The sequence below is a fragment of the Procambarus clarkii genome, chromosome 54 (genome assembly GCF_040958095.1).
Source record: "Procambarus clarkii isolate CNS0578487 chromosome 54, FALCON_Pclarkii_2.0, whole genome shotgun sequence".
In the NCBI taxonomy this organism is placed as follows: Eukaryota; Metazoa; Arthropoda; class Malacostraca; order Decapoda; family Cambaridae; genus Procambarus; species Procambarus clarkii.
The window spans coordinates 4211965-4237223 of NC_091203.1; the positions used below are offsets into that span (position 1 = coordinate 4211965).

Sequence of the window (25259 nt, forward strand, 5' to 3'; positions counted from 1 at the left end):
CTAAGATAGGAATTAGACATAAGTTTCCCAATCCTATCCTCTACTGGATCAAACGTGCACAACAAGAGACATATGGAAGCGAATATGAAAATCTTCCAGATAAATTAACTAAGTCTCTAGGTATCTGGTATGATGCCAACACTCATAATATACTAAGATGTGGAGGACGTTTGCTTCATGCAAAAATTGATCTGGACACAAAGAATCCCATTCTTCTACCTCGTCACCACATCATCACTAAACTTCTTGTTTTACATCTCCATCAATATGGTACTTTACATGGTGGAGTGTTAGATACTCTCACCGACCTTAGACAAAAGTACTGGCTTCCTCAAGGTCGTCAGACAGTTAAGTCAATTATTAAATTCTGTGTAATCTGTAAAAGATACGATGCTAGAGTATGTCCTTACCCAGGACCTCCACCACTCCCTGAAGAAAGAGTGGTTCATCTTCGTCCTTTTGAAACCACTGGTGTTGATTACACAGGAGCCTTACTTCTCACTGGCAACCCAGACAAGATACCAGTGAAGGCATACATTTGTCTCTTTACGTGTGCTACAACCAGAGGCGTACATTTAGAAGTGACTTCAGATATGAGTGCTGAAGCCTTCATCCAGGCCTTCCGCAGATTTGCAGCTCGTAGATCTTGTCCCAAATTAATTATATCGGACAATGGTTCCAATTTTGTGGCAGGAGAAGCTTGTCTACGAGAAGTCTGGAATCACCCAGAAGTACAGTCAGTCCTGCAGAGATGACAATGTCACTGGAAATTTATAGCACCAAGAGCCCCTTGGCAAGGTGGGTTCTATGAGCGAATGGTAGGCACAGTCAAGAAGTGTTTAAGAAAAACTTTACACAGACAAAAGGTCAGTTACTCCGAGCTCCAAACCATTGTTGTGGAAATCGAGGCGCGAGTCAATAACCGCCCATTAACCTACCTGTCTGATGATTTCTCCCAGAGAGAACCTCTGAGTCCCTCACACTTGATCCATGGAGGTCTACTGAGCCCTCTCATCCCTTTAGCCGAAGAGGACCCCGTAGACCCGTCACATGTGACCAGAGGTGACTTGGTGGAAAGCTACCAGCATCTCTCAGGGGTGATTAACAGGTGGAATGAGGTGTGGACTCCAGAGTACCTCACAGCTCTACGAGAGTACCACTACAGAGCTTCGAGTCCTTATAATAAAGTGCAACTAAAACCAGGGGACCTAGTACTAGTCGACAGTGATGGACCAAGGTCAGAGTAGCCCATAGGCAAAATTGTTGCCATTCATCCAGATCATCAAGGTGTCCTGAGAGTAGTGAAAGTTTTATGCCGAGGCAACACTACTCTAAAAACTTTAGAGAAGCTGGTTCCTCTTGAATTGGCTGAGCGAGAACATCAGCCAGATCCAGTTTCCCCAGTAGTTTCCGAGGACAGTAATTCTGATCCTCCGAGCAACCGCCCCACTAGAGCTGCTGCTCAACAATGTAAGCGGAAACTGCAAGCCTATTACAGCTCTGAACAAGAGTAATTCCTTTTACATCCAATTTAGATAACTATGATGATACTGTGGTGTGATGTCAAGTAACAAACCATTACAAGTCACTATGACCCAGGACATTCTCATCACCGTAGATTCTGTTGTTTGAATTGTGTGATTTATATCTTTAATTGTTGTATAGGCTATAAATAACATTATTTATCTAGAGAATCTGAGAGTTTGCAGACTTTGAGATTTTGTAACATACACATTACATGTCATAGCGACACCAGTCTCAGAGTTAGTGTAAGTTCTTAGTTATCAGCTTTAGTTAATTCATAATAACATGTTCCATGTAACATGAAATCAGCAAGACTTAAGTTTCTTGTATGTCCTTGACAAATACGGGACATTCGTTATGTGTGTACTAACATACTAACATACTAATATTAATACCAACTTCGGGATAGGTGTCAGTACTCCACATTACACTGCGACCCTAGAATTCTCCCCCCCGGAGTTATGTTGGAAATTTAAAACACTAAATACAACACTGTTGTATTATTATTAATTATTACTAAATCTACTAATCATTGTAGTGATTAAAATTAACCAAACGTAGAGTTCACATGTACTAATAATTACATCTGTACATTAAGGCTAGAATTCTTACGTCACCAGATGCCAGTATTGCGTCATATTCCATTATAAAAAACACAACTATATCCAGTGTGTCTGAGAATTGAATTTGATTCTCTATAAAACAACGGTGTTCTGTGTGATAATTAATTACAGATAAACTGATCCCCAACTAATGCCAAATAAAGCGTTTATAGTTATAACTGTTATCTGGTAATAAATTTAACGTCACGCGTGAATGCCCTGGAGAGACTTTAATTCATCTCCATTGCTTGTTTACCATCGTAAAACGGGCAAATAATAATATTTAACTCCTCTGAATAATAAACCCGTCCTTATCCGAGCATTTCAATCACAACTGCGAGAAATGATAATATTCGTAGTAAATAATTTGTGTATCAAATGCGGGACGCGGAGCGGGGCAGAGGAGACGCGAGTACACGAGGCGACGCGCTCAGGGAGAGACGCCATTACCCCAGCCACCAGGGTAGACGCTACCAAGAACTCCAGAGGAAAGTCGCCACTGTGAGGTGTGAAGAACCTTTGCAGACAACAACTTAGCTGGCGTCAGTGTCACTTTACACATCGTGTTGAATTGTCAAGAGATTTAATTTGACATTCAGCCAGGAACCTGTTAAATTTGGTTCCGTGTAGCCCAACGTGACCGGCCAGTGCAGTGCGTCACATCTAGGCTAGGCTTGAGACCACGTGTTAGTTACAACGACGCCTGAACCTAGGACGCGAACTTCGGCAAGCCTTAACTTACACAGTGCCCTATTAGCTAAGTACCTTCATTCCCATTTGATGCATCATTTAGGAGGGGGTTATAGCTGGGTAGCTTGTCGTTACGCAGAACGACTATAAAAAACCACAGGTTATTATTTACCTCCATTATTTAATCTAATTTTCTTGAACATAGATGTCTAGTAGCTTAATCTGTTGCTACTGAATATTATTTGATTTACAGCGTGTGTTAAGAATTCCCCGAGCTGTCATTTACCGTGTTAATGATCTCCCAGTGTTCCATGATGAGTCCAGGAGATTACGAGGATGAGTCGTGACCGACTTCTTGGAAATCGTCTTCAAGCTAAGACCCTTTCCGTATTCCTTAAATTTCTATTATCTGTAGTATTATTCATGCAGAACACTGTTTCTTTGGATTGACATGTGTTTCTTATAATTATTAACTTCTCCTGTTATAATCTATGTTCTTATTGGTGACAAACATAATGATTCTATAATTGGTCATAGGATTAGATTATTGCATAATGAACTGGTGCACGAACCACACTAGTTCCTGGACATATATGAAGTTCCAGTAATAACCGCTCAATGTAGGTGTTTGAGGCTTTGATTCAGTTAAATAATACAGCCCGTTAATTATATAAGTGATCATATTCTCTAGTCTTTTAGCCATAGTTACTGGTTCATCTAGGAATTTTCTAATGATCATATTTTATTAGTTTCCCCTCTTTACTATAAAAGCGGGTGGTCCTTCGTAATTGATTTTCATTACATTAATATTTAAATATATAGAGTCAAGCCCCAAATGTCCCACACATGTAACTGTTATTTCCATGTAAGTCTTTCATATGGTCCTTTATCAAAAGGTTTAGAGAAGTCCATGTTTACTACATCTTCTGGAAGTACTTTATCTATAGAGCTGTTACTGTTTTAAAAAATGTGAGCAAGTTTGTAAGTCAGGGTTTACTTTTAACAAAACTATATTGCATTGATTTTAGTAGATTGTTCACTGTGAGATGGTGAATGATTCCCTCCTTTAGGATTCTCTCCGTGAGCTTTCAGTTGCAAGGTCGAGCTGATCGGTCGGTTGTTTTCTGCTGAGCACTTTCTGCCTTTTTATAAAATAAGAGTGACATTTCCACCTTTATACTCTAGGGGGGAATATCCTATGGTCCAGAGAATTTCTTAAAACAAGTTTGGTGGGAGACATAGTTCATCTTCTAGTTTAATTTAATTGAATTTTGCCCTGAGGGGCGAGTTTATTGGGCAGCGCCACTCATCCTGTGAGTGAACATAGCAGCATGTACAGCACTCCCCAATAGGAAGAAAATCCGTTGGGTTGCTCATCCTGTCACTTGTATCCAGACACAGCTGGGACTTGCTTAACTGTCTCAAGTGAACATCTTCTCAAACAAGAAGATTAACATTCGCCAACCCTTAAAATCTTACTTTATCTTGCGGTTGCAAAATGGGGAAAGCTTTTAATAACAGTATCTATATTTGACAAATAGTGTTTTTCTAACTCAAACAATGTGGGGTTTATTATTCTATACATATTTCTAATGTCTCTCAGATGTTCACAGTCCCGCCAAGGCGGTGTCCATCACTCTCCCCTCAGATTCTGCAACTTCGCTCCTCAACTGTTGTTTCCATTCCAAATCTCCATATATATTCGTATCCAAGACGGATTCTCGCTACTACTAAAGCTCTCCTGTGGCCACCTCCTCTTCGTCCATAATGATTGGGATTGCCATCTGTATCCATGTTGTACCAGCGTTCAGATTCACTGATTTGCTCTTCTATCTTCCTTTTCTCAATAACCTTGTCGCAGTGATATTGCATAATGATACTCTAATTTGTAGAGTCTTGGGTATAAAGTATTCAATACGGTCTCCTTTACCGCCTTCAGCAGCCAGCACATCTGCTTGTTCATTTCCTCTGATTCCAGCATGAGAGGGAATCCACAGGAATTTGATGACTCTTCCCTGATTGGTTTGTACTCTCACAGCTCTCTTGATTTCAGCGACTATCGCAGGATTTTCTACCTGATTATTAGTAAGGCTTTGTGTTTACATTGTAGCACTGCCTTTTAATCAGTGCAGGTCACTGCACCATTGGTGTTTCGTTCTGGGAATCTTAACGCCTTAACATTGGCAGTTAACTCCGCTTGCGTTGATGAGGCATAGTTCTCAATACGTGCTTTCCCTTCATTTCCATGTTGAAAGGCATTATTCCAAATTACATAAATCAGCAGAGGAGCTCTGCTGATTTCTGCAGGGAGGGAGGAGGAGGATTCTGCATCACACCACTTGTGTATTAGTACCTCAGCCTTACCCCGGAGGTCTTTGTAAGCCGCAGGCCGGATTCTGCCCCCATTAGCTGTCTGAATTTTTGCCCACACTAGTCTTGCAGATGTTTCTCGTCCAATGGAGCTAGTGAATTCAAGTCATTGCTTTTCCCACTCTTCAATCTTCTCTTCCCTGGCTACTTGGTACATAGTTTTAAAGAGTTCTTGATTGCTTTCAGTGGGATGTCTCCGATACTCTCTTATCATTTTCCTCACATTTGCATTGAGCATCTTTATATAATCGATCTCATACCATTTTTCGTTTCTTCTTCTTAGGGTTACTTCGCCCAGTCGTACGGTGCGGAACTTTGAGACAGTGCTAAATTTGGTTATTAAGGTCATCAACAAATGTATCAATGTCTTCTTGGATTTGGTATTCCGTGAACCAGTCACTCATTCTGTTTATGAAGTGTGGCCTCGTATCGGATCTGAGTGATAACTTTTTTCTATTATTTGTCTTTTCTTTTATTTTCTTTATTCATGTCGACGGTGGTAATCAGTGCCTAGTGGTCACTACATAAACTGTGCACAATGTGTGTAATGGCATCCGTGTTCTGTGCATTCAGCAGGAGAGCATAGTCTAATCTTCCTCCTCTGAGGTGAGTTGGCTGTTCATCACCCAGGACCCTAAGATTTTCACTTTCCTTAACATAGAGTGACAGGTTCCATCCATTAACATTTGGCTGATGACAGTTGGCACCAAAGTGTGGGTGCCTGGCATTAAAATCACCGACCAGCAGGGTAGGTTCTTCGTTAACAAATTCAGGTAGTGTCTAGGTCAAGATTATTCTGTGGCACATATTGGTTGATTATATGCACAGCAGTATTGTTTAAGTGAAGGGATTCATACACATCCCCCATGTGGAGATCATCAATAATCTGTGCAGGAATAGTGTTACTGACATAGGTAATAAGACCTCCGTTTTCTTTCCCCAGAGGGCAGGGAGAACTTGTGATAACCGCTGAACCTTGGGTTGTAGTCATCACCCACCAGTGTCTCCTGAGTTCCTGGTTCAACCTTGACGACGAGCGGACGTCTGGACACCTCTTCCGCCTGGGGGGCCGCCGGATCATGTTTTGTTTTCGCATCTTGGCTTTGCTACTGCCGTTTGGCATTCTTCTTCAATGGTCCGGTTGTATGACGCCTGGCGCACATATCGCCTTGGGTCACGGGATTGTTGACAGATTTTTTTTACGTAGTCTGGCTGGTTCTCCCGGCGAAGTGATGGTGTTTGGGGGTCGGCTTGACCGAGAGGTGCCAGGAGTTGGTGGGTCTTGGTGGGCTCCTGGCGTGCCCTCAGCCGTGTTGGGCAGCCGGCTTCTGCTCTGCCGGAGGACACTGGATGACTTGCGTTATAGTTGGGGGCTGAGCTTTGGTTTTGCTACCCAGTGTTCTCTATGTGTGGCGGGGCTGGTGCTTGTCACCCTGAGGGACTCCTGGGGCTCCCCAATCCTCTGCCCATTTGCGTTTATTTGCAGCAAGGCATAATAGTTTCAAGTGACTGACGTCACTCGTTTCACGATTAGGCTTCGCGTTTCACCTTTCCGGGTTTTGCGATTAACCCTTCACGGGTACGCCAGGGCGCATCCGATCCCATGATCGTCGTCGCCCCTAAATCAACAACAGCAACAACTGTGTCTCCTGTAGCACTAAGACGTCAGTTTGGTGTTCACGAACGTATTGTATGATGTCATTAAGTCTACCGTGACCTCCATTGCAGTTCAATTGTAGGAGAGTGAAATTTTCTTCACTGTGGTTATCCATGGTAGGGTTGTTGGTCATCAGATGTGTTGTGTGCGGTGTTGTTACTGGTGAGTGTGTGTGCACTAGTGGTGTTGTATGTGTTGGTGTTACTGTGTGTATTGGTGCCAGTGGTCAATGGTGTTGTGTACACTAGTGTTGATGTGCTCACTGGTGTTGTTGTGTATACTGGTGTTGATGTGCTCACGGGTGTTGTTGTGTTCACTGGTGTTGATGTGTTCACTGAGGCAAGGTGTTCACTGTGTCTGCTGTTATGTGCCTTGTCTCCTGATGTTGTATCACCATGCATCAAGCTGCACCTTGCTAGACTCTCTCGAGATGGTCTCTGGTTCTGCAGAATTTGGAGCATGGCTTTCTGGTTCTTCTGAATTGTACACTGGGTATTCTCAACTTTATTTTGTTTGTTCATTAATTCTTAAATGAGTGGGTGATTTTTTATCATGCAGGTAATCATTGCTTCCATATTGGGCGGGATTGTGTTGCCTGAAATGAATAGTGTTGGTTGGTGGGTGAGGAGGAGAAATGCTTGGCTGGGAAGGAGGGAGGGTCAGCTGGGAGACAGGAGTGGTTGGATGGGTCGGAGGGAGGGTCGGCTGGGAGACAGGAGTGGTTGGATGGGTCGGAGGGAGGGTCGGCTGGGAGGCAGGAGAGCTGGTTGACTGGGAGGGATTAGGGGGTAAGGGTGATGATGTAGGGTTGGGGTTACTGAGTGAGGTAGAGGTGGGTGCGTTTGTGGGGGGCGTGTTTACCCACTCCCTGATACCGCTGATTCTGTTAAAGTGGTGAGTCTTAGTGTCGCCTTGACGTATGTGGCGGTGCATGGTACCCCCTTCGAATTTCAGGACGAACTCCTCATCTCCTGTTTTGAATGGTTTGGGACAGTGTTAAGTGTTCGTTGGAACAAGGTCCTTGCCGGGCACTGTTCTGGTATACTTGATGGCTCCCGCACCCTGTCGATGTCGCTGAAGTGTAGTGTACCATCGTCGATGTCTGTGTTGGGTTACACGCTCCACTGCCTGTATCGGGGGCAACCGCGCACCTGTTATAAGTGTGGTAACGAGGGTCATTTGGCTGCAACGTGCGACATGGGAGCAACTGGTAGGGTGCATATTTTTCGTGCGTATGATTTTCCGCCCCTGTTGCATTCGGACGGTACTGAGGTTGGAGTGGGTACTGTGCCTGAGGCACCCGATTGCCTGTCTGCTGCTCCGCCTGTTGAGGTGTGTTCTCTGGCCTGTGCAACATGTCTGGTAACTCCTGTGGCCCCTGGGATTGTTGAGCCGGTGTGTGTGGATGTCGGGCCCTCACCTGCACTGCGTGTAGTGGAGGATGTCCCAGTGGAGGTCCATGTCCCGCCCCTGCCTGTGGTTGCGGTCCCTGCTCTCGGGGACGCGGATTCTTCTGTTTTGGATGGGGGTCCTTCAGCAGGGCAAGGTGCCTGCCGTACCTGTGTGTGTTGGCGACTGTTGTTCTGATGCTTCCGTCCCTTTGCAGAAACGAGCGCGCCAGTGTTCTGAGGCTGTTTCCCTGGATGATATGGACAGTGCGGGCGATGTGGCCTCTGTGGACTCTTCGGACAGTGTGGGTGTGGACCATGTGGATGTGAAGATGGTGGCCGTTCCTGCGGAGGGGCCTGATAGGAGTGGTGTCGTGCGGCCTGTCTCGAAGCATTGGCGGTGGGATCTGAGTGTGTCTTCCCTTCGTGGTGTGCCTTGGGAGGAGGTGGGGGAGTATTGTGCTCTGGCGTCTCACGCAGTAGATGATGAGGCTGTGAGGGGCTCCGAGTTGCTTTCTGTGCCAACCCCTGCACCTTCTGCTGTTGGGTCCCCACTGTGGGGGCAGTGGTTGCTCTGATGATTGGGACCTCATCATGGTGCTGCAGAAAGATGTGTGAAGGGGGGCCTCATCTCCTGTGCCCTGTGGTGGGGTCGATGCCGCGCCTTCGTCCCCTGCGGTTCCCCATCCTTTGTTGCCCCAGTCTGGGGGACGCCTTGTCCCGGCTGCTGAGGTTGTGACCGGTGAAGATCTGGTGTTGGACCCTCATCGGGATGCCCGGGTGCTTCCAATCCTTTGGTGCTCTTCCACTATCTGGGTGCAACGGGTGAAGGAGTTTGTTTATAGGGTACTGGATAGGATGTGTCAGCCAAAGGCGCCGCCTGGTGGACGAGTGTCCTTTGACACGTGGATGATTTTGGAAGCATACTGCTTGCACTTTCCGATATACAAGTTCCCAGAGAAATATTAGTGGACGTCTTGCGCACAACGCTACGCCATGGATCAGCTGACGCGATGTACTCGTCGTCCCGCCCTACAGTGTGGCATGTCTCCCTCTACCGTCCACCTCTGTTTTAGTCGCTGCTCCTCTCTCTACGGCACACCGTAACTAGCTCTTTTGACATTCTTATCCTCCTCAACGTCAATGCGTCTCTCAACATATGTCCTGGTGCAGGCATCGATAGGGTAAACCCTTCATGCAAACTGCACCTACTCTCAAGAAGAAGAATGGTTTGTGAGAGGGAAGGGGACTGGTTGGACCTGATTGGGGTGGTGGTTGGTCACCCCACTCCTACTTCAGGCTGTTGTCGGCCTACTGCAAGTTGGACCCTGGGCTGGGTCTTGGACTGGACCCTGACTTGATGTAGTACTGTTCACGGAGCTATTCCCGTCCCTGTTCACTGGTCCAACTGCGGTTTGAGTCGGTGTTCTTGAGCCCTGCCAATCAGGCCTCATGTTGCAATATATGTTCCAGGCAAAATGGGGCAGCACGCAATTGACACACTTAGGTATTATGCCACCACCCTGTGCAAGCTTATGCAGACACTCTTTGGTATCATGAGAGCCACTGCAACACCCACAACTAATTGGGCAATCACATTGCCACGTTCTATGATCCCACCGTTGACAGTTGCCACATAGAGATGGGTTGCCAATATACCTTTTCACTTTGCATGCCCTCATGCCTGGTACTTTAATGACTGGGTGCAGGTCTCCCTTCTACATTGCGATTGCTTGATTTCTGGGCAGTCCCCCTCATCCAGTGTTGTGCCTGGCCCAATTTCTTCATAGTGTCGCGCGCCGCTCACCTTGGCCTTCTGTTACATGAGGTTACAGTTAAACAGCGGGGGATCGTGATACCGATCCTATAACATCATGCCATTGGACTTCACTCTCTCCACTAGGGTATTACATATCACCCCAGGGAGCTCTCCTAGTGATGCCTCATGACTGGTCACCACTTGACCTTGGACCCAAGGGGGAGAGGAGAAGGCCCAGCCAACACTACTAAACTCAATCCTGCAGTATGTGACTCCCCCACCGGGCCTGCCCTGCCTACCTATGCGTGCAGAGAATTTGCCGGACTTCCGGCCATAGCCTCACTTCCACCTCTTCCTTCCTGGTCACCAGCTGGGTAATTCTCTCTGCGTCCCAGCAACGCCGTTAGTTCGAATATAATATATTTACAACAGCCTAGGACCGTACTATATGCTGCCAATACTAGAATTCAAATGTACAGTCATGTTGCCATCTCAGGGTCACTCATTAGGGAATGCCAGTACCAGTGTTCAAATCTCATGTCGTGTTGCCAACACAGGCTCTCTCGCTATGTCATGCCAGTAACAGTACAGTATAATCATGTTATTAATCACAAAGCTCAATGAGATGGAAGTTATACCAAAAGCAGTGATAAAGCAACTAAAAGTTTACTCAAAGTAAACTACAACACATGAGATACATGTATGGATTTAAGGAAATAATAATAATAATGATGACAGCAGCGCTCCTCTGGTGGCCGCCAGCAGCTCGCATCAGCTGATGAATTAAAGGGATCACTGGCCCCCTTCACTGGGGCGGCTCCGTCAGCGCCCCAGTGAAGGGCACTCCTCATTCCTCCACGGGCCGGCCACACGCTGTCTTCACCAATCAGTAGAATAATATATACGTGCTGTCCCAAAGCCTAATTTACTCCTATGACTTATATGCACTCTAATAAATTCCAAAGCATAATAATAGGCCTATCTTGCCTAACAACCAAGGGAAATATGGGAGGGAAAATTGATCTACCTTAACATATCCTGTCCTCAGACGCCTAGGCTCCAGTCGCCGTTCGCTGGGTACTCCATTCCTCGCGTTGTTCCTCAGCGTTCCAGAAGCCTCACCAATCCATAGACGTCGTGAAGATCCTCGTCATCTCCGTGCTCATTCCCTGAGTGAAGTTCCTGGGCGTTGGCTCGTCCAGTCGTCACTGCATGCGTCGTTCCATCAAGCACTCCTTCACTGAGACCACACTCAAGGATCAGGATACACCTTCTCCCTTCTGAGTTCCTAGTGGGCGTGATCCAATCACAATAGCTCTGAATGCTTTGGAGTTCCACTGACGGCGAGTCACTCACTCCTCCAGCTGTCGTAACATCTCTCGACTTCTCCAAGACTAATCAGCTCACGGTCCACGGCGCCCTTACACCGCTGAATTAGGCTTCCTCGCACTTCCCTGAAGTACTGCAGTCTTTGTTAGTCACTATATACTCGTCAAGCTGGGTATATCCACTTAAGAAAGCTCCTTAACCTCGGATCTCGAGAGCTCAATCGGCGCACGTCTGCTCTCAACGAAGCGCCAAGTACGCCCCTGGTGCTCTGCAGGCGGCGGGCCAGGTCTCTCGGTGACGTCACAGACCCAGGGGCGGGCTCTGATTGGTCAATGAAGTCATGTGACCTCAACCAGCCAATCACCGACCAGAGGGCGTCGTACACAAAATGGTGGATTTGCAGGCCAGGCGGCGCCATTTTATTGTATCCATGGCGTGACTTTTCCACTTCCCTGCAAATTTACAAATGCAAACTTCTCCTCAAATAAGCAACCATTCTGGAAGCCTCATACCTCAAAAAGGTTCCCTGCTCCTCAGAGAACCTGCAGATAAGCTGATATGACTCTTACAGCTGGCATATGGGAGAAACTGGAGGGGACACCGTCACAATAGTCATCGAGAAATTCCACTGCAACATGAATGCTGTAGTTCTTGATTATAATTTTAGTTTGTCTTGTCTGTGGGATACTCATGACTGGTCTCTGTGAATAACCGCAGGGCCTGTCCCCCTGCACTCGTGCAATGACGTTGCTGCCTACACATCTGCTCTCTTTGCGATACACCGCTCTGTGGGTGCGGGCGGCGTCAATAATCCATCTGTACTTCTCCGCTGCTGTCAATCCCATTGCAGGAAAGATTAGGGTGTGCCACTCACCATCTTTGTCTTGTCGTTGTTGTTGTTTATGAAGTTGCTGCCGCTGCTGAATATGTTCATTCTGTCATCTCACCTTGTGCTGTCTCATACTTCCTCTGCTTTTGACTTGATGGAAGACCTCGTCATCCTTTGTTATAGACTCACCAATAACAATATTGTTGGAGGGCCCCGTGTGGAGACCCACACCCATGTTGAGGGGGCCCTGGGCGGAGAACCACACCCGTGCTGGAGGGCCCCGTGTGGAGACCCACACCCATGTTGAGGGGGCCCAGGGCGGAGAACCACACCCCCTGCTGTGGGGAGCCGAACCAATGCTGAGGGTTGGTATGGTGCTCGAGCACACTCGCCATGCTCACTTGCTGTTGATGTTGTCTCATCTTCTGACTTCTGGTGATCTCCATCTATTTGCTGCTGCTCATTTCATATGTGTTCTTAGGTGGTATGTCTTCAACACTGCACTCTATCTTACACACACACACACACATACACAAATAGACACCTTCAAGGCAGTTTTCACAAGTAGTGTTGGGGCGCTGTACAGTGGAGGGTGTCCTGTACTGTCCCTTGTGTAAACACACCAGTCATACACACAAACTGTGACCTTGAGTAGGGTGGGCACAAGGACTATGTTATGCATGAGTGGCGCCTGAAGGCTGGTACTGGTGGGGCGACCCCCCGTCCTCAAACTGTTTCTCTTAGGAACCCTGAATATCGCCACAAATGTAATGTCTGCCTTAATTTCTGGCCAATCCAGCGATCCACGTCCTACCACAGTTGGTAGGAGGGGCGCTGCACACTTAGTACGGCTGCAGCTGAACTCAAAAGTATTTGGCTCTTTAAAGGTTAGACCTTAGGACTAAGGTCTATGTCAGGCAGGAGGGACACATCTTGACCTGGTCTACCCCTTGGCTCTGGGACAACTGATCATCTAGTTTCTTTAAGACTTTGGAATGAATTCCGTCCAGACCTGAAGCTTTTGAGTCATTTTAAGTTTGTCAATTTTCTTCCTTATTATAGAAATATCACAGTCTCAAAGTTATGGAAATTCCTTAATCCGTTCTCTTCACATTCTTCCAACCTTTGTGTGGGTATTGAGATGTCTAGTATCTCAAGTGTGGGCTCTGATGTAAAGTGTTCATTCAGAGTTTTGGTTGCCCTTTTATCGTCAATTATATCTTGTAAGGGTCTCATCTTTTAAGGGTCCTTCCGATTCTTTTATTTCGGTTTTACTCCTTATATAGGCATAGAAAGATTGAATCTTACTCTATATTTTAAGGAAGTTTTCATTCGTAGTTTTTTTGGTTGAACTGATTTCCTCGGAAACTGAATCTAAAGTCTTTCTGTATATCTCATAACCTATGTTTTATTTTTGTGGACTGATGCCTGTTTTAGAGGTTGCACTTAGTTATTAGACCTTTCTTAATGTATGTGTCATTTATCTAGTTATCTTAATTTCCTTTCTCTTCTAATAATATATTTTTTAATAAATTCAGTGATTAACATTTTTAAATTTTTCCATAATGCGTCCATGCCTTGATAAGTTATTAAATCCCTTCAGGAGGTATTTTGCAATTCCTCTCTCACTCCTTGAAAGCCTACTCGAAGGTAGTCTAGATAGTCATTATCGTGGACCTCTATATGGATTTCTATAATTGTAATCCGCGTTTGAATAGTGTGATCAAACGAAGGGGCGAGCTATTTCCCCTACCTGTATTGGATCGATCATGCCCTCCTCTCTTGTCAGCAGCACAACATCTAGAATGCTGTCACCTGGTACGAGTTCTGTCACATGCCGTATAAGGAGTCCGGTACCAGGTGTCAAAAAATTCTTCTTCCGCTTGTGATAAAACATCGTGTCCGAGCCCATCTCCTTTGTTTTTGCTTACCCATTTAACAGATCACTTATAGTCCAGCAGACTCAAGATCTGCTTTGTTGGGGCCAATATTCATCAGTGCACATTTGTCCTCATAGCATGTGAGACTCTTGGACCCCGGGGCATAAATATACCTCTCGTGAATCAACCCATCCTCCTAATAGAACGTCGCATTTTGAAGTATACTCTACCTAATGCCAATTATTGTTGTACTAGACAATGGAAGCGGCTCGCGAAATTGACATACTGTTCCGTTTTCTGTCTTGGGCCCTCTAGAAGATTAGGTTCGGGGACGTTACCACGACAGTTTCTTTTCGTTAAAAAACCTTAGGAGGATGGGCTTCGTGAGTTACTGTACAGTCACTAGTACGCGTAGCGTTTTCGTTACTGTATATGGATTCATAAATATCTCACGCTCTAGTTAGATGTGGTGCAAAATCTTGTCCTTTTTGGGACATAATTGGTATTCTCAAGCTTAAATTAGCAGATACAGAACAGTGTTTACATACATGAAGTGAGTATCGTCCACATGACATCAAGGAGCTATAGCTTATTACCTAATCTATATAAATAAAAATGTATATGTTCGATTTTTTTCAAAATCGCTAATCTCCGAAAGTTCTTCACCGATTGCTTGGAAATTTTCACCCAACGTTCCATTCGCATCCAAGAGGATGCGAATTGAACGGATGTATCACGTCTGTGACGGGAAAAAAACATTTTTTTTTTAAACTGTGTTTTTCATGTGAGGGAAATCTTCGTAATCTCTTTACCGATTGCTTTGAAATTTTGACACAACATTACATTCGACTAGGCACGTGTATATACCTACTATATATATGTCTCACCTGTGACAGGAAAAAACATGTTTTTTTTTTTAAAAAGCAGCACCATCTGTTGGTGTCGGAAAATCCGACACCATTTAATATCGTACAGATAATAATAGCTGTGTTGTATAAACAAGTTAACCCATAGAAAACGTAACTTGTAGTGGAATTACCGTCTATAGAAAACGGGATATCATCACCACATACTATTATAATTCACCATCTATTATGGTGGGAATTATTCTTAAATACATTAGTCTTTGGACTTTACCATCATAAAACATCTCATATAAATTAACTTAATTATCAATATTAAAGTAGAGTAAATGTGACCCTTCTATCACTTTCTGACATCTGGACAATGTAGGCCAGGCGTCAGTGAGGGAGGAGGGGCAGCCATTGTTGATACTAGACCAGAGGCGCAGGGAGCAATTCGGCTCCTGTTAATTTTACTTGGACGAAGTGTTATGGAAACCAAAGGTGTACCATTATCACACGCTGTCAACAAATTCAAGTTAAGTGTCTTTCCGAAACCTGTTTATCTATCATTAGTGGCCATTAATGTCATTGGGTAGGGTGACCCGGTTAAATCACGAAATCGCCTCATACTAAAGGTAATTAAGCCAGGTCTTCATTGTTCCATGTATAGTGTTTTCTCTGATATAACCTGTCATATATAGGATTCTGGCTTTACAGCTAGCGCCCTTTTGACAGGTCAAGACGAGGAAGCATGCTTTGTACATCAGTTACCAGGGTGATGGAAGCTACCTCAAAGAGGGAAAATGTGGTGTCTGCACCCTAGTTATACCTGTTTGGACTAAGGCCTGCTGTACTATAAGATAAGGAACCTCTTCAATGTATGTAGTCTATTACTGTAGTTTGATTGGCTGCATATATATAAATTTAATTAATATAAACCCCCCCCTAATGTGTAGAGGATCGATTTGTGAGATTATTGCAGAAATACAGTCCACTTATCATTATACAAATTGCTATCGAAGTATATAAATTAACGTAAATATAAATTCATATAAATTAAATAAATATAAATCTCACAGGTCAGTTCCCACATTATTTGGACCTTCAGAACCGGAATATTCGGTCCTTTGAACCCACATTTGGTCATCTTAGTACCGGATGAACCAGTTAACCAGTGGATTCATTAAATATACTAGTGCAGTGTGATTTAAACAAAGCCAGTCAAAGACGGCAGCGTATCCTCGAGGGAGCTCAGGAGCGTCCCTCAGCCCAGTTAAGCCTTAGTCAGCGGTTTCATGCACACGCAGAGATTTGGTGGCGTGTTATTTCGTGAAATGACAGCGCTAATATTGAAGCCAGCCAAATTAGTGGCTGTGTCCTCGCAAGATTGTTCACAGATTTTGTGGTGTTAAATTTCGCGAGAGATTATCTACGAATTTTGTGGAGTTTATTTCGCGAGGTCACTAATAATATTTAATACTTCTTGATAATATTAGAAGTTTCATAGAGGCTAATTAAGAGGCTATTATCAATAATTGTGTATATTATTTCTCCAAAATAGAGAATCATTTAATATATATTGCACTAGTGATCTCAGTATAATATTTACTAATTGCCAACCCACAACAGGGTAGGATATTTACCAATGACTAGTTGAACTATTATTGTTCATCCTAGTCCCATTATTACCATAGTCAGTTGTACTATATTCAACAACCTAACACCATTAATGAATGGTCCAGACCCTATTTTGGGTGTAATTTTTATCAACTCGAGTCGAGTTGTGTATATATAATAATTTACTTATGATCATTACACCTTTGAGTGATTAATTAGTGTCTCTACCATCCTAGGGTGATATAGAAGAGCTAACCTAAAGGTACTTCCAGTAACACTGGTTTATCACTCAAATCATTAGTGTGTATGATTGTATATATATAATGTGTATTAATTTTAAGTGCTAACCTCTAGAAGAGGTAGGATTATTGCCTAGTGAGTGCAAAATTTAACCCTAGGCTACCATCAGTACTTGCTCACGATTTATGAGCCAGTGGTGACCAATTAACAAGTCACCATGACTAATCCACAGAAAGCAAAGCGTGCTTTAGTAGCAAGTAAACGTCAACTGACAAGAGATCTCGACCAATATGAACAGTTGTTATATGAGCCTGTAATTAATTATCGTCGGTTGAAAATACCACTGTTACAGATTCAAACCCAATTGCATATATTGAAAGCAAATAGGAAATCTTACCAAAATCAAGTCCACGACGACGTAGTAGTTGAAGATGTGGAACCATTCCTGTCTGACCTAGCACAATATGAAGAAGAAACTCAAGGCAGGTTGGAACATTTACACAGGATAATTGAAACAGAACAATTAGCAAGTACACCAAATAAAGTAGATAATGTTATGGATGATCTGGATCTTTTTGAGAATAAATGTAAAGCCAGATTAGATCCTTTAATCAACAAGGATAAAGCTTCACCCAGTAAAGCTTCACCCACTACAGCTTCACCCAATATTATACCACCAGAAATTAAGCAGTTCTCAGACAATTTATCCACAGTCTCTGTGGATTCTGAAACCCTAATACCTGAGGCTACTAAGTTAACATGCCTCCAAACTAGAGGTGAAGCTGAACCAGTAGTAGAAAATGTAAATGAAAATAGCGACAGCACTAATTTCCCAGTCCACCCTCCTAGGAACAATGCTGGCAATGAGAAAACTGTCATACATCTAGTACTACAATTGCTGGATTTACCTCAACCTGATCAGACTGCTGACTCATTACAATCCTTCAGCATGGAGTTTGAGTCATTACTAAGAACATTCAGTCTTAAGGTTGATATAACTACTAGTGAATGGATGATCAAAGTAGTCCTTCAACGAAAATTGTCCAGCGATATACTAGATGAATTATATGCACATCAACATAACACCATCCTGACAGTACAGGACATCACTGAAGGTTTACATTCCATCATAAACAAACGACGTGCAAATGAGAAAGTTAAAGCCTCTTACAAGCCTTCAGAAATAGAAAATAATAGTCATTTAAAGGGTAAAACAACTACCCCAAATAAACATCAACCAATTACTCAAACATCAAGTTGCAGAAAATCTGACAATGCAGCAGCATCCTCCAAGCCTACTGTTACTAGTTCACCCAAACCGGTAACTTTCAAACGTGCAGTAGGCTGGGGGACATGTATGTTCTGCAAAAAGAAACATTCAACATACTGTTGTGTTAATTATCCAACCAGAGACACTCGTATGGAGCGACTCCAGGAATTAGGGAGATGTTCAAGGTGTCTCAAGTCACACAACATAGACTACTGTGATACCCAATTCAACACCTGCAACAGGTGTAGAAGAGGTAGGCACCATGCAGCACTGTGCAAATATACGAAATTAACGTATTCGAGACCCAAGGTGGAAGATAGCATTCCCACCACAGTACAGTACTGCAAGGTGCAACAAACAAAGAATGTCCAATCGGCAAAGTCTAAAGGTAATACGACTTTGCCTACTGCCCAAATTACCATCCTGAATAAGAGGGCCAAGGTTCATACCCGTGGGTTGTTTGACCAAGGATCCCAGAGAACATATGTCACTAAAAAGCTGGCAGATGAACTACAATTAAGGCCTGTAGCCCAGATGTCATTCAACATCTCAGGGTTTGTAACAGATGCGGGACCTCAAGTCTACCAGGTGGTACAACCATCAGTACGTTTAGGCAGGTACGTCTGTCGAGTACAAGCCATTGTGGTGGACAAAATACCAGTAGACCTACAAGTTCAAGGTCTGAGAGCAACAGCCAAATTCCTGAGAAATAGAGGAATAAAATTGGCAGATAATATTAAGCCTGATCACCTCACCGACTTCGGTCTCCTTGTTGGGACAGACTATTGTCATCGATTCATCGGTAGCCCTACTAAATATCAGGGTATAACCATGTTAAAATCTGCAGGAGGTAAATTACTCTCAGGCCCAGTATCCAGCCTGAGGAGACCTATGCCTGCAGATAAACAATACCAGTAGAAATCTAAATTTGTCAGCTGATTATATTTCTCCAGTAGCATTATACTAAGGAGATTACAGCTGACTATACCAACAGAGGTTGATGTTATTCAATCTTCTGAACCAATTAACTAAATTAAACCCCAATAAATCTGATGACTGATTTGATACATTTATTATTTAATCAAGATGTATTCCATGGGCCTCAGTGTTTATATATCAGTGACCAGTTACCTGAATAAACTTCAAGTTATATCTAATGTCACTGATCTCACTGCAGTCCCTGAATCATACTTGACTGTAGTACTTGATCACATTCAGTCTTCTGGGTTAAATAATATGTAATTAGGCTTGAATATTAGCCTTTCAAGAGTTGACAGGGAAATGAAATCGCATTAGACTTCTAACCCCTGCAACTCTAGTACGGGACATCCGTCCTGTACGAACAGACGCACAAATGTGTGATTACTAACTACTAACATCAAATTAATCTAATAATTCGAAGGAGGAGTATCGGTGTTCGTCTGTTCTAAATAGGACTTCGACCCGTGAGCAGCCCCTGGGGAATTATGTCGGAAAATCCGACACCACTTAATATCATACAGATAATAATAGCTGTGTTGTATAAACAAGTTAACCCATAGAAAACGTAACTTGTAGTGGAATTACCGTCTATAGAAAACGGGATATCATCACCACATACTATTATAATTCACCATCTATTATGGTGGGAATTATTCTTAAATACATTAGTCTTTGGACTTTACCATCATAAAACATCTCATATAAATTAACTTAATTATCAATATTAAAGTAGAGTAAATGTGACCCTTCTATCACTTTCTGACATCTGGACAATGTAGGCCATGCGTCAGTGAGGGAGGAGGGGCAGCCATTGTTGATACTAGACCAGAGGCGCAGGGAGCAATTCGGCTCCTGTTAATTTTACTTGGACGAAGTGTTATGGAAACCAAAGGTGTACCATTATCACACGCTGTCAACAAATTCAAGTTAAGTGTCTTTCCGAAACCCGTTTATCTATCATTAGTGGCCATTAATGTCATTGGGTAGGGTGACCCGGTTAGATCACGAAATCGCCTCATACTAAAGGTAATTAAGCCAGGTCTTCATTGTTCCATGTATAGTGTTTTCTCTGATATAACCTGTCATATATAGGATTCTGGCTTTACAGCTAGCGCCCTTTTGACAGGTCAAGATGAGGAAGCATGCTTTGTACATCAGTTACCAGGGTGATGGAAGCTACCTCAAAGAGGGAAAATGTGGTGTCTGCACCCTAGTTATACCTGTTTGGGCTAAGGCCTGCTGTACTATAAGATAAGGAACCTCTTCAATGTATGTAGTCTATTACTGTAGTTTGATTGGCTGCATATATATAAATTTAATTAATATAACCCCCCCCTAATGTGTAGAGGATCGATTTGTGAGATTATGAGATTATTGCAGAAATACAGTCCACTTATCATTATACAAATTGCTATCGAAGTATATAAATTAACGTAAATATAAATTCATATAAATTAAATAAATATAAATCTCACAGGTCGGTTCCCACAGTTGGACATAAGAGCAACACTCGCTGCAATCTCCGAAAGTTCTTCACTGATTGCTTTGAAATTTTGACACAACATTCCATTCAAATACGTGCATGTTTTTATATACTTACTATACGGATGCCACACCTGTGACAGGTAAAAACATTTTTTTTTTAAACAGTGTCATCTGTTGCACGTAACAGCAACACACGCTATACTATACATGTTACGACAATGTTTCCGATTGCATGGATAAATGGAATTTTCATAAATTTAGATATATTTCATTTTGATTTAATTATTTTATGTGACATTGAGCTGGAATTGAGCTGTGTTGTTTACCATACCATTAATTTCGTGAGTATACGTATAGATGCCACACACCTGTGACAGGTAAAAATATGTTGTTGTTTTTTTAAACAGGGCCATCTGCTGCACCTATGAGCAATACACACTATACTAAATATGTTACGATTCCATTTCAATGTTTCCGATTTCATTGATAAATGGAATTTTCATAGATTTCGATTTATTTTCGTTTTGATTTATTTATTTTGTGTGACATTGCATTGGAATATAGCTGTTAGGTTTACCATACCATTCATTTTGTGAGTTCAGTTTATTTTTATTTTTTTTTTCGTTTTTCATCTCATTTTTTTAACTGTTCATTATATATTTCTGTGATGGGAACATTAAATTATTTGATGTTCTCAATTTTCTGATGATTATATCAGATCATTTGGGAATGCATAAGGACGAGGGAGTGGGGAATGGTGGGGAGGACGAGGGAACGGGAGTGGGGGATAGTGGGGATGATAGAGACAGGGGAATGGAGAATGGTGGGGAGGACAAGGGGAAAGGGGAGGGGGGAGGACGAGGGGATGGGGAAGGGGTGAATGGTAAGGAGGATGAGGGGATGATGGAGTGGGGATGGTGGGGAGGACAAAGGGATGGGGGAGGGGTGGAATGGTGGGGAGGATGAAGGGACGGGGGAGTGAGGAATGGTTAGGTTGACGAGTCGACAGGGGAGGGGGGGGGAATGGCAGGGATGACTGGGAGACAGGGGTAGGTTGCTGTGGCTCAGCAACACACATGCGTTACTGAGCCACAGCAACGCGTGGCCGGGTACAGCTAGTTTTTTATATAAATATAAACATTCAAATATTAGTTTTTAAATAAGGTTTTCGCAGGTGATTCACAATAAGTGACTGAGAGCTTACAAGTATGTTGAAATCCATGGAAAATTTTAGGTTCACATATAAGGACTTGTTTCAGCATTGTTCTACTTCTGGAGTCCTTGTCAGAGAAGTGACTGTTTAAAGCTGTTCGTTTTATTGTTCAGCCTTTGGCTCTCACTGTAAACGGCAGACTGGTACTCTACGACAGAATCATCGTGTTAGGTTCAAACAAAATTTGTTTGAATTACGTAATTTCGTATGTAAACGAGGTCATAACGTAAGGATACATGTTGTGAAAATAATATATTAATCGTAGAGTTATTTCTCAAATAACTAAGTTTAAAGAAGTGTGAATTAACAATGATTAAATTGTTGCAGACGCTGCTGGCGCAGACTTGGTACCCCATGACAGTGGCCACCAACTCCCACGTCTACAAGCAGATCCTCCACCACTACATGGACCTCACCCATGACAACACCGACACTCTTGTCTTCTACGTAAGATCTTATTTTTTTTACTGTCTTCATTAACCTCTTAAAACATCTCAGTTTCTAGATTCCCATAACACACAGTCTCAAGGGAAAGGGGTGGGTGGTAGGGAAAGGAACCGGTGTTATGGGGAGGGTCTAAGTCTCATATAAATTTGTTTTGTTTGTTTACCTATCGATTTAAGCTCCCTAGGTCAAATATCACTTTTGAACAAACCAAAATTTAGATATCACTTGTAAGTAGCTACCACAACTCTACATGTAATTTATTGGGGTCAGACCACTCCTTGCTGCTGATAACAAAGCAATGGTACGTCGAGCTTTAGATGTCAATCCTTATACTTCAGCCTTAGATGTGAAGTCTTGTACTTCTTTATGACGGGCTCAACCAAAGAGCAAGTCTTGCTACAAGCATATTGATCAACATTGTTCAGCAATCATTTTAGTGACTCAGGAATCAACGTAAATGGAAATTTCTATAAACCCCAACCCCAATTTCTATCACTGCCCAACCACTTGGACTGCCTGGTTTAGTGACGGCCTCAATTCTTGCAGATCAAAGTTCGGTCTTGGATGGTCCAAGTGGTTGGGCACCATTCCTTCACTTCATCTTAATATTCCAGATCCTTGTCCTAATATCCTTTCGAACTTCTTGATAGTCACGCTGGCTTAGAGCTTTATTTTCATAATTACCTTACGTTCCATCAAATGTGGGCTCGACTCCAGCATTTATTTGCTTAAGGCAAATATGGCTTGAATGCAAAGAACATCAGTGAGCTTAGTTCAGAAGGTACTACAAAGATTTGTGTTAAGAACAAGGAATTTCGTTAACAATAGTATTTATTTACACTACATACCCTAAAAAAATGGGACTGGCACCACTTTAAGTGTCAATCAAGACTTTCCAATAACGTGTTACAGTAAATGAATGCACAAGTTCAAATGACAAACTTTGCTGGTTGGTGACTGAATTATCTTATAGGTATAAGAGAATGTGATTGAAGGTAAATTATCACTATCATTTAGATTCATTGACAGCATAATGTTCTTCCTAGAAATTCCTCAGTGATTGTGGGGCAACACAGAGGAAACTTCTCGACAACAGGAATATTGTGAATGTATTGATCCATTCATGCGCAATATAGGAATGTATTGATCAATTCACGTGTAATAACCCAGGAGACTCTAGGAGCTGAGCTTCTCTGAAGAGATTCTCACGTGGATATGTGAAGCATACATTGACTACCCGTAACTAAATGTGGCAGAAATGTTGCAAGTCATAATTCTTTTAGTCGGGACAGGCAGCCTGTGAATATGTAAACAATAGGCTTATATCGAGGTCCCCCCCTCCCCAGGTCGAAATACAGATTCCCTCTCCAGGATGCAATCCCGCAACAGTTGCCTAACTCCTGGATACCTATTAAGTACCAGGTGAACAGAGACATTAGGTGCTGATCTGAAACGTGTCCAATCATGTCTAATCGGGATTCGAGCCCGGAATTCCCGATTATAAGTGGGAAACGAATCCAATGGCACAACAAATTTATACGAAAATAATCAACTCAAGTTTGGATATATTAAATTTAGCTTAGTTTAGTTCACTTATTGTGAATTCTCATACCCATCATGTGGGCTGTAGTGGACCCCATACCCATCCTGTGGGCGGTAGTGGACCCCATACCCATCCTGTGGGCGGTAGTGGACCCCATACCCATCCTGTGGGCGGTAGTGGACCACATACCCATCTTGTGGGCGGTAGTGGACCCCATACCCATCCTGTGGGCGGTAGTGGACCACATACCCATCTTGTGGGCGGTAGTGGACCCCATACCCATCCTGTGGATGGTAGTGGACCACATACCCATCTTGTGGGCGGTAGTGGACCCCATACCCATCCTGTTAGCGGTATTGGACCCCATACCCATCCTGTAGGCGGTAGTGGACCCCATACCCATCCTGTGGGCTGTAGTGGATCCCATACCCCATCCTGTGGGCGGTAGTGGACCCCAGACCCATCCTGTGGTAGGTAGTGGACCCATACCCATCCTGTGGGCGGTTGTGGACCATACCCATCCTGTGGGCAGTGGTGGACCATACTCCTCATGTGGGCGGTGGTGGACCATGTGGGAACCGACCTGTGAGATTTATATTTATTTAATTTATATGAATTTATATTTATGTTAATTTATATACTTCGATAGCAATTTGTTTGATGATAAGTGGACTGTATTTCTGCAATAATCTCATAATCTCACAAATCGATCCTCTACACATTAGGGGGCTTTATATTAAATTTATATATATGCAGCCAATCAAACTACAGTATTAGACTACATATTATACATTGAGAAGGTTCCTTATCTTATTGTACAGCAGGCCTTAGTCCACCAGGTATAACCAGGATGTAGACACCAAATTATCCTATTTTGAGGCAGTTTCCAACATCCAGTAACTGATGCACAAAGTCTTGCTTCCTCATCTTGACCTGTCAAAAGGGCGCTAGCTGTAAAGCCAGAATCCTAATATATGACAGCTTTATCAGAGAAAACACTGTACAAGGAACCATAAAGACCTGGGCTTAATTACCTTTAGTATGAGGCGATCTCGTGCTCTAACCGGCATACACCCTATACCTACTGACATTAATGGCCATAAATGAAAGATAAACGGGTTTCGGAAAGACACTTCCCTTGAAATTGATGACAACATGTTGATGATGGCAGATCACTACTCTGATCTTCCATAACACTTCGTCCAAGAGAATTAACAGGAGCCGAATTGCTCCCGTGAGCCTCTGGTCTCAGTACAATAACAATGGCTGACCACCCCTCCTCACTGACTCTTCTGGCCTACATTGTCCAGATGACAGTAAGTGATAGAAGGGTCACATATACTCTATTTTAATTCTGATAATTAAGTTAATTTATATGAGATGTTTTTATGATGGTAAAGTCCAAAGACTATTGTATTTAAGAATAATTCCCACCATAATAGGTGGTGAATTTATAATAGTATGTGGTAATGATATCCCATTTTCTATAGACGGAAATTCCACTACAAATTACATTTTCTATGGGTAACTTGTTTATACAATACAGCAGCAATATTATGTCTGTATGATATTATTAAATGGTGTTGGATT

General features: G+C 43.1%; 1 protein-coding gene across 1 annotated transcript in view; it reads left to right on the forward strand.

The window, feature by feature from the left end:
- LOC138352597 (nicotinamide phosphoribosyltransferase-like) overlaps positions 1-25259 on the forward strand; it is a 174184-nt gene that overhangs the window by 81823 nt on the left and 67102 nt on the right. Inside the window, exon 6 of the mRNA XM_069305087.1 lies at positions 22007-22126. Within this exon, the coding sequence (XP_069161188.1) occupies positions 22007-22126 (120 nt within the window). The remainder of the gene's footprint in view (positions 1-22006; positions 22127-25259) is intronic.